Source organism: Tinamus guttatus, unplaced genomic scaffold (assembly GCF_059628265.1).
Source record: "Tinamus guttatus ecotype Peru unplaced genomic scaffold, ASM5962826v1 Tinamus_guttatus_pri_ptg000110l, whole genome shotgun sequence".
In the NCBI taxonomy this organism is placed as follows: domain Eukaryota; kingdom Metazoa; phylum Chordata; class Aves; order Tinamiformes; family Tinamidae; genus Tinamus; species Tinamus guttatus.
In genome coordinates, this window is record NW_028288644.1 from 42375 (window position 1) to 60271 (window position 17897).

The 17897-nt window shown below is 38.6% G+C and overlaps 1 protein-coding gene across 1 annotated transcript in view; it reads right to left on the reverse strand.

Annotated features, from left to right (window-relative positions):
• LPAR1 (lysophosphatidic acid receptor 1) overlaps positions 1 to 17897 on the reverse strand; it is a 76178-nt gene that overhangs the window by 40462 nt on the left and 17819 nt on the right. Inside the window, exon 2 of the mRNA XM_088521008.1 lies at positions 9582 to 9752. Coding sequence (XP_088377134.1) covers positions 9582 to 9641 — 60 coding nt within the window. The 5' untranslated portion in view covers positions 9642 to 9752. The remainder of the gene's footprint in view (positions 1 to 9581; positions 9753 to 17897) is intronic.

The following is a 17897-nucleotide window of genomic DNA, read 5'->3' on the forward strand; positions in this document are numbered from 1 at the left end:
TTTGGGGAAGGTATGTGAGTGGAGAAGGTGCTGGCTGCCCAGGGCAGAAACCTGAGAGAGGAGAGCTCTGGGTCCTGCAAGCTTGGTGGTGACAGGCAGCCTACTGGTGAAGACTGTGAACAAAGAGATGCTTAGGATGAAAAACAAACACTGACGAGTTTTCGAACACTGTTGATTGATTGATATGTTCTAAAGGAAGCATTAGCCAACACACACTGTCTGAAGGGCAAATGATTGGTTTATCAGCCCCACCTGGGACCTGAGAGGTTACAGACAACACACAAGCCACCTAGTCCACCAAAGAGAGACAAAAAAAAAAAAAAAAAAAAAAGAAAACTCCCAACACACAGGGGTACATTTACTTTTCACTCTGAGAAACAGGGTTGAACATTCCTAGAATACTAAAGTCTGACTTTACAGAGCTTTTAAAACTTGGAAGCCACAAAAATGTTTCCACATCCAAGAAAAGTCCTAAATATTTTAACTTAAGGCTCTCCAAACACTGTGAGCTTCTCCCCTCTGTCCCCTTTCTGATTTAATGTTGCCATGCTGCCATTTTCTTTCTCAGAATACAGAGATAAAAAGCAATTTGATAAGGAAGTTTGAGGAATTTGAAAATTCTGCATACAGTGAAATGCCAAATGCAAGCCAGAGAGCATAAGTAAGCAAAAATCATCCAGCTTCTCCAGTATGTAAGATTCAGTGGAGACTTACCCTCTTTAGGATAAACTCTTAATTCAGAGGTAGCTACCCTTGGATATTTATCATTCTCAGTGTTCTACACATATCCTTGTTTCAAAGGAAATGCAGAACTGGAAATAGTAGCCTAGGATTCCAAAACAGCAAGAGGTGGTTCATAGTCCTGTATTTAGCATGATGTAGAATGGAAAAGCAGTAGCACTGCTTTGAGTTTAGATAAATACTCTGAAATTCACTGTATTTCAGGAAAGCTAAGCTTAAAAAAAAATGGAGGATGTCCCAAATAAGGACATCAATTAAGAATATGTTTGAAGTAAATGCAAGTGAATAAGTATAGGAGTAACTGAACCAATATGTAAGTAATTTCTCAACCCACACTGCAGAATTATGTTTGCAGAATTTGCTTTATAAAAGCAAAGTTATAACAGATGAGACAAAAATCCTATTTCCCCCCCAAAATAACAAAAAAATCCATGCTCTAATGAATGTAATGAAAAGCATAAATTGTTTTCAAAATGCAAAATGCAAGGGAAATGGGATAAAAAAGTAAGGGGAAAATGGCTTATTTAAAGTTAAAAATTATCAGAAGGCATTTACCCAAATAATTATTTTAAATATCCAAAATCAAGAAAATCTGGATCAAGAAGTTCCTGATTTATCATAACCTTATTTCCATTATACTTTTTAAATTATCTATACCCAAATAAAAAAGCATAAAATATTGTAAAATACCCACTCAGATAAAACATCTTTTTACTCATACTTTACAGAATGACAGCTCCCAAAGAAAATGTTTGAAAAGTGTAAAGAAAAGTTTTTGCCATTAGATTAGTCAATTTATTTGTCAATAGGCCACTTTCTCATCTTACTATAACATCTTTTCACTTTTCACAGTCAAAAAGATATGACAAAACCAATTCCCTTGCAAGGTCCTGTTACTCTAGCATGATACGATAAAGCACAAAACTTACATTTGGTCTTTGTAGCATAGGTATTGTGTGCATACCCAATTATCCTTAGTTTGCTTTTGTAACAGAATGTGTTCATACTGCATTTTATATATAGCAGTGAAGCAAAAAAAGTATAGCAAAAAGTAGAGCAAAAAAGTGAAGTCCTTTGTACACAACAGTTCATACCTGAAAAGGGCAATCCAACCTCTAGAAAGTCAGTGTTCAAAAAGACTTGGGTCACCAGCAACAGTGGAAAACAAAATAATTTTACTACTGGAAGGTATAATTCACAAATGACAAAGATCCTGTTTGAAGCTATGATTACAGCCTCCACAGATCCACTATAAAACCAGTGAGGATGTTGCTTATTCAGAGTCAATTATTACAAAGGCAAGCTCAAAATAACTTCTCTGGGTTAAAAAAGAACGGGTAAGAGCAGGAAGTTCAGCTAACTCTAAAAATGCCTGTCTTCTGGAAGATGCTAAGGCATGCAGCTATCAGGCCTGAAATGTCTAGATTCAACTCTACAGTTTTCCAAGACATATAAATCAGGAGCTCTACAATTCACTGTTCGAATGAAAGAGCATTAGTGAAAAATAGTAAAGAAGCAAACACAGCTGGCCTGACAGAGCCCAAATCTGTTAACTCCACCATTTCAATTAATTTCACTTTCTACTGCCTCAAAAATGGGGCATATAAATACAAACAAATTTCTTTCACTTCAGAAACACCTTCTAAAAAGAAAGAGTTCTAAGATATATGACATAAAAATTGAGAGGTATGGAGAAGGAGGAAAAGAGACAGAGGATGAGTGACAGAAGGGGTGACATAGGGGGACTCAGAGAGAGGGAAGGAGACCTTTTTAGCCAGTGCCTAGGGGAGGACCATATAAGAGCCTGGCCTGGCGTGCAGCTCTCTGAACAGCACCAGCAGACACCGCAGTTTGCACAAATACGAATAAAGGGGCCCTCATTTCTGTTCAGGGCAGCACACACATCCTCAGAGATGAACAAGAAAGGCAGGATCTTCCCAGAGATCCCACAGCTTCAAGAATCCAAAGGGCACTGGAGATGCAGGTGGGGTCTGTGCCATGTTGGCTGTAAGTAGTAGCTCCAAGGAAGGTAAAGGCTGGAAGCGGGTCACTTCGCATACCAGAAGGAAGGCTCTTGTTCCTCTTGAAGATTTGCAGCTGATGAGCTGGTTCACTTGCTGACAAGGAGATCGGTGCACTTTTGCGTGAAGCATCTGGGCTGATGTACCATGCAGGAGCACCTGGAGGAAGCGGTAGGTGATAACAGTGGCACCCAAGTGCCAACCTGAGCTCTCTTCTAAAGAGGCTTTCTGCCTCCCGGGAGCTTGAATCTGGGATGTTGTGGAGACTGACAAAGCTCGTCCACCTTTCTGACTATTGCCCCCTGCTGCCATTCCATGTGGGCACCAAGGATACAGGCAAAGGCAATTTATTATAAAGTATGAAGTGTCACTACAGAGGTTGGGGAGCAGTGGTCACAGGTATGGGAGTGCAGGTGGTTTTGTCCTCAGTCCTGCCAGTAAAGGGAAAAGATGTGAGAAGTAATAAGTGGATGCTGTGAGTCAACATTGGCTGCACAGCTTGTGTTGGCAACAGGGTTTTTGTTTCTGTGACCATGGAATCCTGTTTGAAGCTTGACATATGCCAAAGATGCAGTGGATGGCTAGAGGTATTTTAGGAAGAGGCCACAGCCTCTTCAGGAAGGACAGGCCCAGAGAGCAAGGAGAGGGAGTTGCCCTTCATGTGAGAGGGCAGTGGGAATATCTGGAGCTCTACCTGGGGTTAAAGGCAGGTTGGGCAGACTACCTGGGTGGTAAAGAATTAAGAGGAATACTAGCAAAGTTGCCATTATGGTTGCCTGCTATAAGCCATCTAATCAGGAAGAAGTAGTAGATGACAAAAAGATGCTGCCTTCCAAACTCTTCTCAAGGGAAGACCACAACTGTAGTGTCGAGTTATTACAAAATTGTCTTTTCCTACTAAGAGAAGATATTGGGCTTACAGAGATGACACAATGGGTTTCTGTGGAGTTCTTCATGTTTTGTTTCCCTGTGGGAGAGGTCCATGACAAGATGAGCTTCACTGTCTCCTTGCTTGTCTTAAGCAATTGATACAGGTTCAACACTTCGTGATTTTGTGGCAGACACAGGAAGATGGTTTTACTCCACCAACTCATTTATGTATTGAAATATGCCACCTTTTACAGTCGCACAGAATTCAACAAAAGGCTGTGTCATGGTGTAAACTGGACTTCTTCAAGATGCCACCCCATTCATTCTGTAGTTGCCTACCTGCAATTCTGCAAATGCCTGCCTCATTCTCTCACTACCTGAGAGTCTTAGCCAGACATCTGGCCAGCTCTGATGTCCTTGCAGACTGCTGTGCAGCATGTATGTACTCTAAGACAGGACTTCCACTAAGATCCCAGCCAGGAGATGTGCTTTCCTGAGAAAAACACAGCACACAGACTCCCACTTGTATCGCTTTAGAGACCATCAGGGAGAAAGAAACGAGTGAAAACAACAATGATGAAGAAACACACCTTCAACATCCCAAGTGAGTTTCCATGCATAATTAATTGAAAGATGGCTCCTTTGGGCCCAGTTCACCCATTGAGCCAAACTATGAGTTAGTTCTTGGCTCCAGTAGCTGAAACATTGGCCTTTTCTGCTGAAACCTTGCTGTAGGTGACTGGGGCTACTTCCATCTCTAAGGCACTCCTACCAATCCTCCTCATAGAACAAACCAGCAAAGTGGGTATCTGGGAGAATTCATCCTCCAGGCAAAATGCTAATTCAGAATTCTGTTAATGGGCATAAAATATTTAACCTGGGTCTGGAAAACAATATCTCCAAATAGAAATAAGAAGTCTCTCCTGTGTTTACCCCTGCAAATGCACAGTGGCAAAATAAATTCCAAAATAAAATTTGGGTTTAGTTTGCTTTGATGGATCCTTTGGTGAAATACATAACAGAACACACAAAAATCTCTTTCTCTCAGCCAGGGTTTTGGCAACATTGGGTTCCCTATCAGTAACTTGTTCATGCTTTATCAATCAACAGCCTCTAAGTCAATGTCAGTCTGCTTTGAACAAAACAGAGATGTATTAAGAGCACCTAGTGACTTCATCTAGTATCCTAAAAACCAATACTGATATTAAAATTTCTCCTACAACATGCCTGTCATTGTGTATATGTACATTTAATCACAGTTTGTTTCTTCCTCTCTGATCATTTCCTTTTTTTCTCTCATTTAATTTACTATCACCATCGCAGCTCTATAGCAGTGTAGATGGTACTATGTTTGCTCATCTGGAAGGGACAAAAAATAATCAGTATACTCTCTGCTGGCTCCACAGATATGGGCACCAAATACAGAATGTGAACTATGATGTGTTTTGTTGGGGTAAGGAGAACACTCCACAGGAGACTGTTCTCAAGGATCACTATGAAAAGCAAAAAGCTACCAGGAATAACTGTTCTACAGACTGTCTGTTTTCCTGCAAGGCAGGAAAACACTGGAAGGAGACGTAGTTTACCTAATTTAAGTCACAACCATATTTAGCTATATGAACTAGAACACTGGAGAGACTATTCCCCATTTTGACACCGGCCACTTAATTTCCTGTCCATATGTCCATGTTCAATTTCCTGACAAAATGTTTCATTCAACTTACAGTATAACCTAGATAACATTTTCAAAACTGCTGTTGCCAATGCTTCCACTAAGAAAGTCTTGATGCTTCAATAGATAGCACTCTCGAAAGGCAAAATCTATCAGTTTGTCATGCTCCTTTACTTGAGGGAGGGAACGATTTAACTCTAGTCCTTACTGCCAAAGGAAACAGATATTTAAGGTGAAAGCTGACATGGAGCACTTCTCCCCTTCTGTTGACTTCTCAAGGTAGTTGATGATAAAGTGGAAAGATCAAAGGCTGCTCTAGGGTGTATTTGCTGACGGAAAAGAGGAGAGGCGAAGCAGAGCTTGCAATGGCAACGCACTGACACATGGCAGTAAGAGTTTGCATTTCCTTCTCCTGGCCTTTCTCCACCTCACCACTGTAGCCTCCATAAGCTTATGGGCTGCAAGGATAGTTTAAACCTCTTCCACTCTAATTTGAACAAAAAAGAAAGGAAAATAAAAAAGCATTCATTTGCAAATAGTGGAAGAACTGTTTTTTGACTCTGCTAGGCAGACATGCATTAAAGGCCATAATAGTGAAAGCTGCTCTGGATTTTTGTTTTTAACAGCTTCAAAGCGCTTATTTAAAAGTATTCATTTACTTCTAAATGGAATAGCAAAGACAGAGAAAATGATGAATTTTTGTTGTTTTCGTTTTAGAAACATTTATGAAGCACCTTTGCAAGGCCTAGTTCATTAAGCAAGTAGGGCTCAAAACATTTTGTCAAAGCTTTTACAGCAGAATTCATCTTATGCCATTCACAAAGCAAGAGAGAAGACAATAATCATACATTGATTTCGAACATAATTTGTTCTGTTTTGTCTTTGCAAACAGCTAAGTCCCTCAGGAGAGCTAAATGCTTCCTACAGAATTCTTTAATTTTCAACTCACTGTATTATCAAATTAATATTTTTTTATGATAAATTTCTGCATATACACAGGAGACATAGGAAGTCATTACATCTACCAACTTAAAAACTTAAGAGATTTTCTTACTTTCTTGTTTCGTTAGAATCAGAATGGCTTATCTAACTTGAAATCGACAGATTTAGCCTTAAAGTAGACTTCCATTTTTTTAAAATTAAAAGCATATTCTGGAATACATTCTTTAATTGGCTTATTTGATGTGCTGCAATCAGTGTCTTAGAGTCATTTTCTATAGCAGTTTTCAGGTATGGATGTCCACTACCCTTGAACTTTATTCTTCATGTTTAGAAGAGTCCAAGATTCATTAAATCCACATTTTTAATCACTATTTCTTATCTCTGGTAACATGATATCAGAGGAGGAAGAAAGGCTGGAGCAGAATGCTTTAATAGAGGACAGCAAGTAGAGAAGATATGAAGAGACTTTGCTATGGAAAACATGATACTTTTGTAGGCCACAGAGAAGTCCCCAGACCGGTTCCTGTGTTGACCCAGCAACAAAACTTTTAACAAATGGTAATATCATTTGAATATATGAATACCATTTATATCTAGATCAAGAAACAGTTTTTAAAAACTTAGCTCAATTTCCAAAATATAACTCTTTTCTCTCTTTTTTTTTCCTTTTTATCCATCTCAGAAAACAAATCAGAGACATACACCATTCACACCTAAATTAGCAGGAACTTTTCTCATTATAGTGCCAACATAAGCATTTATAGGATACAAAGCTTAGTAAAAACCTGTCAGAGTGGGCTTCTGATGGGGAAAAAAAAAAAAAAAAAAACCTACTGAGGTCTTCAGGATTCTCTCCGGGAATAAATGAGAGTCTATGCTTGTTTGCTTCTGTGTAATTGATGGACTGATAAAATAATACTTATTATTGCAATGTACATACATATATGGTATGGTGTAAATATATGTGTGTGTGTATATATATATATGCATATGTTTTATATATATAAAAACTTTTTATTTCTAAGGCTAAACTCATTGCCTGTGAAGAAAACTAGTTATCCTAGCAAAATATAATTTAAAGAAAAGCAGCAAAGTACTTTTTTTTATAAATGAGATGCCACCTAGCTCATCCAGAAGGCATGCAAGCCTACTTCCAAGTTAAAAAAAGGTCCTTCTTAAAATATTAGTCTCTAAATGTCTTCTGCAGCACACTGTAGTATCTGTTTTTTAAAGGCCAAGATAAAATGTGCTGCAGAAAAAAGCTCTCTTTTAATGAATATCGCCTTCAAAATTATATTTAGAAGCCATTTTAACATGTACACAAATGTAAAAGGTAAGCCCATGTGTCCTTTGTCTTAAACCTACTTTACTTCAGTAAGCTTTTATATAAAGATACAGCTGTATGTGGTTTCTTTACTATATCCTTGCCTCTTAAAAAGCAAGGATATCTCACCCTCAGAGAACATATACATGTTTCCAGACTGATTGTTTGGAGCTGTGGACAGAATACAGAAGATTAAACCTTGTATCAACCATCAGATCCATGATGGCTTGTTGAAATCGACTGGAATTCATTTATGCACAGTGGGCTGCCTATGCGGATATCATCTGTCAAACCAGAGTCTATTTTTACAACATGAGGTACATAGAACTGTATTTGGCAACCCTAATCTCACACTGGGATATAACTCCTGCATTTTTTTTCCTATTGTCCTTCCTGTTGCTACTCCAAAGTCTGTGCTCTTTCAAGCACAGTCCTTAAAATCCAGGTCTTTAAAATCCTCTGAGAACTAGTTGTTTTATACCGGTAACTGGAATCATTTAGTTGTTTCTAATACATAGTCCACTTATGCAAGTCCCAAGCAGTATTTAATTCAGCAGAAACCTCCTGCACAGGAGATGTGCACTTATTTGCTCATAAATAAAACATAAAGAAGACTATTTGAAGACCATTTTAAAAATTGAATGCTTTTTAAGTCAAAGGTGTTGTCCTACTCATATTTGTATCGGAATTTTTTTTTCCCTTCAAGAGAGGGCTTACCCTGCACAGCAATCTTGAAACACAAAATACAAATTCTTGTACATGAGAGAGGTTTTGAATGGAGAGCCTAGGGAAACAGTCGTGCAAGTGTGATTCTGGAGTAGATGAGGAGATTGCCTGGAGGAATCTAACTCCAAAACGAGAAGAGTCCAGCAACAGCTACACGCGTGAGGGCACATGTACATTAATCAGTGATTTTGGCCTGTTAAAAAGACAAAAAATACTTCTCTGGCCCTAATAAAGACTGACACCTGAAAAGCAGCAATAATATAAAAATATATTAAAGATATAATATTAAAATATTAAAAAGTTATCCATTTGAAACAGAAGAGGAAAAAAAGGAAAAAAAGTACAAAGATGAGAACTGACTTCCCGATCAATTAATTTCCTACTGCCTCTATCGATTCTGGGAGGGGCATCAGGGCTTGGGGATCTCCCTGTTTTATGTGAAATGCTGCACTTTCCTGCGCTTATTAGTAAAAGCTCTAGCTCTCCTCAGTCAAAGGAGCTTAACCAAAAAACAAAGAAAAAAAACAAAAAATGCAAAATAAATATTAGATACCTAATTACCAATTTTGTCTCAGTATCATCTTTAATTATCTGCAATGACCTCTTCAGGAAAGTGTTTATCTTTAGAAATAGTTTAACAAAAAGTTGGGTCTTAATGAAGGAAAAGATACTTTGAAAATGCTTTTCTAAGATGAAAACTTAGTAATATTTTTTATGATGTTCAATGCATCAGAAAACACAAGTACTTGGTGTACAGTATATGGAACTGAGGAAATCATTTAGGTACTTATATATCCAAGTCTGAAACAGGTACTTATATATCCAAGTCTGAAATTTTGCTTCATGAAGCAAAATTAGTGTGTTACTAATTGTAAGTATGTTATTAATTTTATTGTCACTTTGGCTTAAAACTTTAGCTTTCTTGGTAGGAACACTTAAATTTCTTGTGATAGTATTCCAACTGAACAAAGCTTTCATTTACTCTGCATACGTTACTCCCAGTACAATCAAACCATACTCCATGGACCACCTAAATGGAAACAACAGAGATGGTGATTCACCACACATATACTTTTGCTCATATAGAAATGACTGTTTAACTCAGCATTATCATATCTCAAAGCATAACAACATTCCTGGTGAATGATAAATGCCCTTAATACATTGTTTTAGGAAAAACTCCCTTGATGACTCAAAAGTGAGGAAGGAGAAAAGCCAAGAATCAATGTGGAAAAAAAATGGTTCAATCAGCTTGGATATCAGAGTTTCATACGGAACCACTCACCTCAATCACCTCTGGTTGTGACATCATAGAGGATGGCACCAAATCAGTGGGGACATCCATGGTGCCTCCAAATACCTCAGCGGTCTGCAGCACCCTTCCTCTGCAGCTGCCAAGCCTTGGTTAGGAGTAAGGAGATGCTCGCTCAGATCCTAGTCATGCTGGCATTTGTTCCTAGCAGAAAAGAGAAAGAACTGTTGAGGGTAACAGGAGAACTGCCTATGCAGTTAACACCCAAGCCCTTCCGTGGCTGCAAAATCAGCTTCCAAGTCTGCACAGCCCAGTTTGCTCACACAGCTATCCACAATAAACTTGCAGGAGAATTTTCGAAGTGCACCTTTGAGCATGGTCCAGAGCAACAAAAAAAATTCATCCAGTCACACAGACTAGGATTTACACAGAGAGAGTACAGCAAAACAGCTTGCAACAAGTTTACAGGGAAAGACAGTCACTTACAGAGAGCTAAAATTGTGTTTATGTTTTTTTAACAAAAATATTTCTTTCCACTCCATAGAGGAGTGTTCATAAATGTACTTGATGTAGGTTAGGATACATTTATTCCTTCTCCAGCTATTGTTTTACATTTCATTTATCACATTAACTTTATTTTGTATTAATAAAAATAATTTAAACATTATGACAGGCTTTTCTTTTCCTGGTATATTTTACCCATACCCATATTTTGCCAGATATGTTCTATAGGTGGCAATACTGAATTGCTCAGTAAAGTCAGTTCAGATGATCCAAATGTCCATCACGCCCATGCCCATTATAATGCCCATGTCCATTATGCATGTCAAGGTTAGGTCAGCTTCAGTGGATATTTCAGTTTTTATGTGCAAAGACAACTAAATGAATCATACAAAAGCAATAAATGCATGCAAATTAAGACTGCTCAAAAATTCCTGACTAAGGCCACTGTCTTAACTTCTTTCACTAACCCACAGGACAGACATAAACAAATATATCCCATGTTATTAGCCACCATGGAAAAGAGACCTTATGCTCACTTTATCTGCCACTTCCTATTCTGTAAGTCACTGCAGAAAATCGTCCCTAGTGAAGTGTACTCAACACCTGACAGATAAGGAAAAATGCCCCCAAACCTAACGGGTATTTTTCAGACAGAGGGCATGGTATAATCATACAGACAGTGCTAATAACTTTCCTGGCCTTCGGTTTATTTTTTCAAAGCCCACTGTTACCTAGCAAGCCAAGAAAGAAGAGATAAGTAATGTAGCAGGAAAGTTGCACTCCACATGCTCTCTGAGTCAGTTATGTCTTCTTTTGTTAATTTAAACCTAGTTTTTGCATGCCACTGTGGAAATTATTCCCTCTTCTTAAAAAGCATCATCTTAAAATGCCTGCTTCATATTCCAGCACATCCCAGAGTGCCTTACGTCACATGTAGCTGACATTCTCATCTTCCAAGCTCTAGGATCACTTTTTCCATCTTTATATAGCTTTCCAATGACCCCTATTCTTTCCTACTCATCTCTTGCTAGTAGCATTTCATTTTTTCCATTCCTTGCTCCAAAGTTATACTACTATACTCAAGGAGAGGAAAGAAAACAGATTAAGCCTTCCTTCAAAAAAAAAAAAAAAACCCTCAACTGGAAATCAAATATCCAAGACACAGATCCTTCGAGCTTCCCTCTTCCTTTTCAAAACAGAATTATGTCTTTCTAAAATTCACTGACTTCTTTACTGTGCGTGACAGATGTAGAAAACAGATTCAAATACTGTTAGCTTGAAACTTATTTATGTGCTCTTCTGACTTAAGTAAGCTTTGCTATTTGACTAAGAGTGACTTTCAGCAAAACTTCATCAATAGCCTCAAGAGTCTCAACCAACAGAAACTGTCACCATCTTGTCAGCTTCCACAAATACGGCTTAAATAGGACCTCTTAAGACATATGTTTCTGTTTTTATCAAAACACACTTAAGAAAAGCAGTGTTCTTGAATCTCCCTTACAGCATCTCACCTTTAATTTGTTTGAAACTCATTTTGCTCTTACCTTCAAAATGCAGCTGCTCTTGAATAAAGAAGGAAGAAAAACTTTTACAGACAAAGCAGACACTTACTTCAGGGAGGACTACCAAGACTTGAAAAGGTCCCCTCAGAATCCTATTTATCAGATGAAAATGATTATTTTCCATCCTTTCTTTTATTGGGGAGCATGATGAGCAGAAGAGAGAAAATGCAAAGAAAGAAAGAAAAAAAAGAATCTATTTGTTCTTTGCACTCCAGTTAATGCTAGGAGAGGCAAAAAGCTGAACCCAAAAATGCAGCTATCAGTCTAACACAGGAGAGAGATTATCTACCCCTGTAATCACTTTTTGCCTTTTCTTCAGAAAACAAAAAACAAAGTACTAGTAAAAAAAATCCTAGACATGTAACAATTATATGCAATAGTAATACAGGTAGGGTTTCGCTTTATTTCCCTATCTGTATTTCCACTGCATATAATACCACACTGACCACTCACTTTGGCCGGGAAAATAAATTTACCTTACAAGGCAAAAGAGGCTTCCAGCCAGCCCAATAAATAAAAATACTGCAGCCAAAATAAATATGCTGCAATAAATATACTGCAAAATAATAATTAAAAATGCTCCAAAAATACTGCAATAAAAATACAGCAGTCAAAAGCTAAGCACTCACCTTTGATATGCCGCCTATCTCTCCAATGACATATATGTCATTAGATTGCACTAACTGGTAAAGAAGGAGAATTTCACATAAGATGGCGAACTTCCCAGGAAAGGGGTGGGCCTGTGCAAGACCATGAAGTCAACTGAGCAAAACATGGAAGTTCAGCACAGGGAGGGTCAGCTGCAGCCCGACAGCTGGCTGGCATTGTGTGAAGGCATTTCCTCTAGCACAGAGACACTTGCAGCCAGGAAGAGGAACCAACATGTCCTGCCCTGCTACCCCCAGGTCAGTGCGGCAGATCTGCAGCGTCAGGAGCAAGAGGGCACAGATGCCCATCCTGAGGGCACAGTAACACAAATATCCCCAATGGGAACTGCAAAATCGCAGGTCCTTCATAACAGAGCCCTTCTTGCTCAACGCTTCACTCCAATGCTCTGCTTTAGGGTGTTTTGGAAGTTTTTTTTGGTGTGCCTGTGTTTTTTATTTTTTTTATTTTATTTTTTTTTACAGCTCACTCACTACAGCTTTTGGGACTCATCTGGAAAGTAAACTGTGAGCTCTCCTCGCTTATGCAAAGGACTAGCTCTAGTGACCAAAGTGAGCGAGGTGCAATGCTACTGTACCCAGAGGAAAAATAAAAAATACTTAGCTATTGGGACCTTTTTTTTGGAGACAACAAAGCAATGCAAACCCTGGGATATTTCAGGTTGAAATTGTAAACTTCAAAAACAAACAAACGAACACTTGGTAGTTTCAAGCATCCGAACAGCATGTATACGAACAGACCATAAGGATTCAATACAGCTTACTGATGTGTACTAAGTGTATTAATATACATGAAAATCCCCAATGAAACCAAAGGAAAACTACAAGAACTCTCTGTAAAACAGCAGGGAACTGGATGCAAAACACAAAGCTAAATCAGGTTTTAATGAAAGTTGGTTCAGCAAAGGAGAAGAAATGCAGCCAGCACTGGCACAGTTTCATCATGCAGCTGAGCCCAAGTAACATCTCGTCTGCCCGAAAGGCAGAGATGTTACTTTTGTCATCTCCTTTCCACCCTCCCCATGTCCCTTCTGCTTACTAAAGCAGATCCTGGGACTACCTCTACTGATTTGATTGACAGATTGATCTTCTGACATTTTAGTGAGCAGACTGTGCCTATTTCAAGGGAAAATGCCCATCTGGGCCAGAATACACTAAGGAAAGGAGGAAGGATGGAAGAAAGCGAGGAAGGAGACCCTCTTTCCCTGCAGGCAATATTGAGCTTCCTAAAGGACCCTGCAGGTTCAACAGAGAAAATTAATAAAACTTTATCAACAGAGCATGCCAAAGTCAATGAAGCACAGAGATCACAGGTAAGTAAGTCAAAGCTACTACTGTATGCAGCCACAGCATAAATTATACTTTACGTAGTGTCTTCTTTCCTCTCCTATCGTTTTTACTGTAGGGAGAAACCAGTAATCCTCACACATCCCAAGAGCTGTCCTCAGCAGTGTATGTGGGCTTTCAGCAAGGCTTCTCCCTGGGACCTCAGCGCTGTAAATGCTGCCTCCTCCATTTCCTGTTTAATACTTGTAGGCCATCTAGCCAAAACCACATTATTTTGAATCACCTCTTGATGTGACAGGTAGCTAATATGTCAGGATTAGGATGCTGGGCACTCTGCCCACCCAAGAGAACAGTGTCACCAAAGGCTGTGCATGCAGAGGCAGGTATGGGGGCGAAGGAGGAGGCCGCTTTTGAGCGATGTCTGATGTACGTGACCTCCTCCTTAGTCCACAGCTAAGGTTATGTTGAAGACTTTCCGCCATCAAGTTGGGCTTCTGAAAGCATTCCGGCTGAAAACCAGTTGGACTGTGCAAAAGAAGCTCCCTTCTGGCCTCTCTCGAGCAACAACAGAAATCACACTAGCCACGCTCTCCCAGGAGCGCACAAACAGGCTCGCTCCATTCAAGCAAACAAAAGTAGCCTCTAACTTAATACCCGTGTGAGCCCAGGGTACGGGCCCCCGGTTTTCAAGAACAAATAAAGAGAACAGGATCTTCACATAAACTTCACTAAAGAGTATTATGGCAACGAATGTAATTGCTTTTAAAAAGGAAGTCAGAACCACAAAAGTACAGGAGTGGCTTCTTACTAATAAGATTGTGCTGACTTGTTGCAGTAAAAAGCATTACAAAAATGCAAAAAAAAAAATGGATATAGATTCTCACACATCATTCTTGAAAATTGGAAGTCCATGCATTGCCAATGAATTTCACTCATTCTTCTCTTGTCAGATGCTGCTGCCTGTGCTGTAAGCAGATCTAGAGAGCCATAAATTGTGGAAAAGAAGTTGGATCTGTATTTAAAATTAGTAAAGTGAAGATTACCAAATTTCTTCTCCCCTGCAAAGGTTACTCATCTTTAACAAATGATGCTTCACCATAAAACAAAACATTCAGAAAGCCATTACTGTAACATGTTGGTTGAGGGTTTTTTTTTTTTTTGATTGAGTTGTTTTTTAATTGAGAAAATTCAGCTGACATTTCACACAGCATGCATACCCAACATACAGAGCAGGCACACATTCTTACCAAACAAAACATACTGCTCATCAAACATGTTATGATTAACCATCATAGTTTCTGGATTGGCTGTCTCAAATCACAGAAAAGAGGAACAATGTTGTTTTGTCATTAAGTAGTAAGAAGAAATGTAAACAGGATAGAAAAACAAAACAAAATAAAAGTCTGAACAACATGCAAAAAGGTGGTAAGATAACATGAAAAAGATCTGATAGAAAGACTCAAATTGTAGATGTTACTTCACAGACATTATATATATATATATGTATATATATATATATACCCATATATATCATTCGGCTGCTTATCTCCCGCTGCCTCCTTCACCAAACAGTCTCTGCTTACAAGCATTGCTTTGTTCAGCACAAACAAAAGCACGGTCCTGCCAAGGCAGCCTATGAGGCAAATAACAAAAATGTTTCAGGCATCAGTAAAGCTGTGCCCCAACCTGGCTGTTTTCTTCATACCTCTTTATAAACCAATGGCATATGAGACAGTGTGAAAGCCTAGGGAAGGCAGCCCCTTGGCAGATTGCCATGTAACACTGGATGTTTACAGCTAGCACAAGAAAAACGCCTGGAAAGCAGGTGATTTGCATAGGACTATGAAGACTAAGCATGGCTTCCACTGACATGCTGTGATAATATACAAGTTATCAGCTCTCCCTCTGACCTTTCTGCAGAGTCATGGATCACTTCACATATGTAATATTTGGTCCCTTCTTCTGTAATGTTAGTATAATACTGCCCATTTCACAAACAATCTCTGGTGTTTTCCACAAAGGTGCCTCATGTACTCACTCACCCAGGACTGCTTTGTCTTGGGTAAGGGATATCTGCAGAGGGTTCTGCTATTCTCTGCATTCTGCAACTTTTTTTTTTTTTATCTGAAGTTATGTCTCACAACTATAGCCTTGAACAAAAGGGTTTCATGTAGCTACACTCAAAATGTTTCTATTGCTCAGTTTACCTACAAAAGGCACTCTTTCTGTAACTTGTATAGATGGGATCCTTAAGAGTAATGCAAGATGAATGGCTACTAAGTCCATATTAAAAAAAAAAAGTCTGCTTTTCTCTTAGAAAAGAAAAAAAAGGATTCTACACTATAAGCATGAATGTTCAGTTACCTGCCACAGACACCTGGTCTCTGGTTTCTCCCGTTCTGCATAACCTCTTCTTGGTCTATACAAAACATTTATAGATATAGTTTCTAGCATATAGGGAAATGAATGTAAAAGGTGGAGAAATGGTTTAAATTTATCCTGCAAAGAAAAAAAAAAGATATTACTGATATTATTTTCTTGATTATAGTGGCTTAGTGGCTGCTAGTGACTATTGCAGAAATGTTGATCCTCTTTTTTAAGAAGATGAGAACACTAGATTTTCTTCCTAGCAGGAAGATGCTACCTCTTTTGATTCCTTCTGTTTCTTTAAGCAAAGCCTTTATTCTCTCCAATATACATCACTTTGAATGGAGGCTGTACAGATTGCTTAAGAAAATTAAATTCTTTGGCTTAAGACAATTCTGAACAATGTAACAGCAATCTTTTAAAGAGGAACATTGAAACTGCCCTTGAAACATACTTTAAAGTGATAAAAAGTCCTTAAAACCCCAGGATATGCCAACATGATTTCAAAAGCGGGTGCAGGTACCAGTGCCTATGAAATGTTCAGCAGACTGGCAAAAAGACAGTAAATCATACTGTGTAAATGCAGATAAGAAGCTCCTGGTCTCCATGAAATTCCTGCAATATGATCCAAAGGCTAAAGTTAATATTACTTCCTGATAACAGTTTCAAACAAATCTTTACACAAGCACAGCACTTCATTTCCTCACTTACTTTTGTTCACCTCCACTTGAAAAAGAGAAGCCATGTACAAAATCACTGTCCTTTCACCTCAGGATCTCCTCTTTCTTTCTCACCTAGCTTATCTTGATTGGTGTTTTAGTAAATATCTTGTTTGTATCAGGGGCCAGCTTGCTGAATCTCAAAGGCATTCAGTACATACTGTACTATGACAAACGCATTTGCAGAATGAACTGCACAAGATATGTGAAACTTTTCCAAATGACCTGCCAAAGCATATTGACTTAAGCTAAATTGATTTAACTGGTTATCATGTCTACAGAGCATATTTACCTCCAACTTCTGCCCTCTCCTTCTGTTCCAGGATGTGTTTTGCCTGCAAATGCAGATAACCTCTTGCACCCTGCATCAACTTGCTCAGTTACAAGAAGTCAATTGCTGCGTTTCCATATTAGGCAAAAGGTGCAAGGAGGGAAACAAAAAAAAAAAAAGAGGAGGAGGAAATTTCCACAAAAAAATGATGCAGCCCATTGTTGTATTCCTGTTTTACAGCTCTTCTGAACAACAGCAACAAGTTGCCTGCTCTATTTACTCAAAGAGACTCTTTTCCTACAGCTCCCTCTTGAAGTATTGGTAACTAAGAAAAGCCGCCTTCTCCTCCCTCAGTTGGTATAGTCTGAGAAGTATAGTAAAATTAATTATTCCTTTTAAACTTTGTTGACAGTGTGCACATTTGAAAATACACATTTTACTCTACAATTCTGCAGCTTTGATTGGTTCTCTCACCTAACAGTCTTCTACAGAAAACAGGATGAAGTCTGTCTTTGCATGCACCATCTATTACTATAACAATGAAATGGAAGTACATTTAGTAATACTACTAAATAATCAATTGAATGACATGAATCTGAAATTACACATCCAGAGTAAGAAAAAAAAATCCTATTAAGAGCATGAAAGACAAGAATATATGGCTGATATCACAGAAAATAATATAAGCACTGACTGGGTTGCTACACTGTTTATAGACATCCTTGCAAAAGAAGGGAAACACAACTAAATTCAGCATTGTTTCAGACCCAATACCAACAAATAGCACAAGTTACACCCTTTTTACAGCGTATGCAACACTGGTCTCCACTGTCACAAGGAAGAACAGTTATATAAAACATGCCTCCACCCAAAGCCTTCCTGTCTGTCACAGCTAGTCCCTGGATTGATTGCTTTGAAGAGCAAGAGAGCTTTAGCACACTTGGCCATGCCCATGTGTTTCCGAATGAATAAAA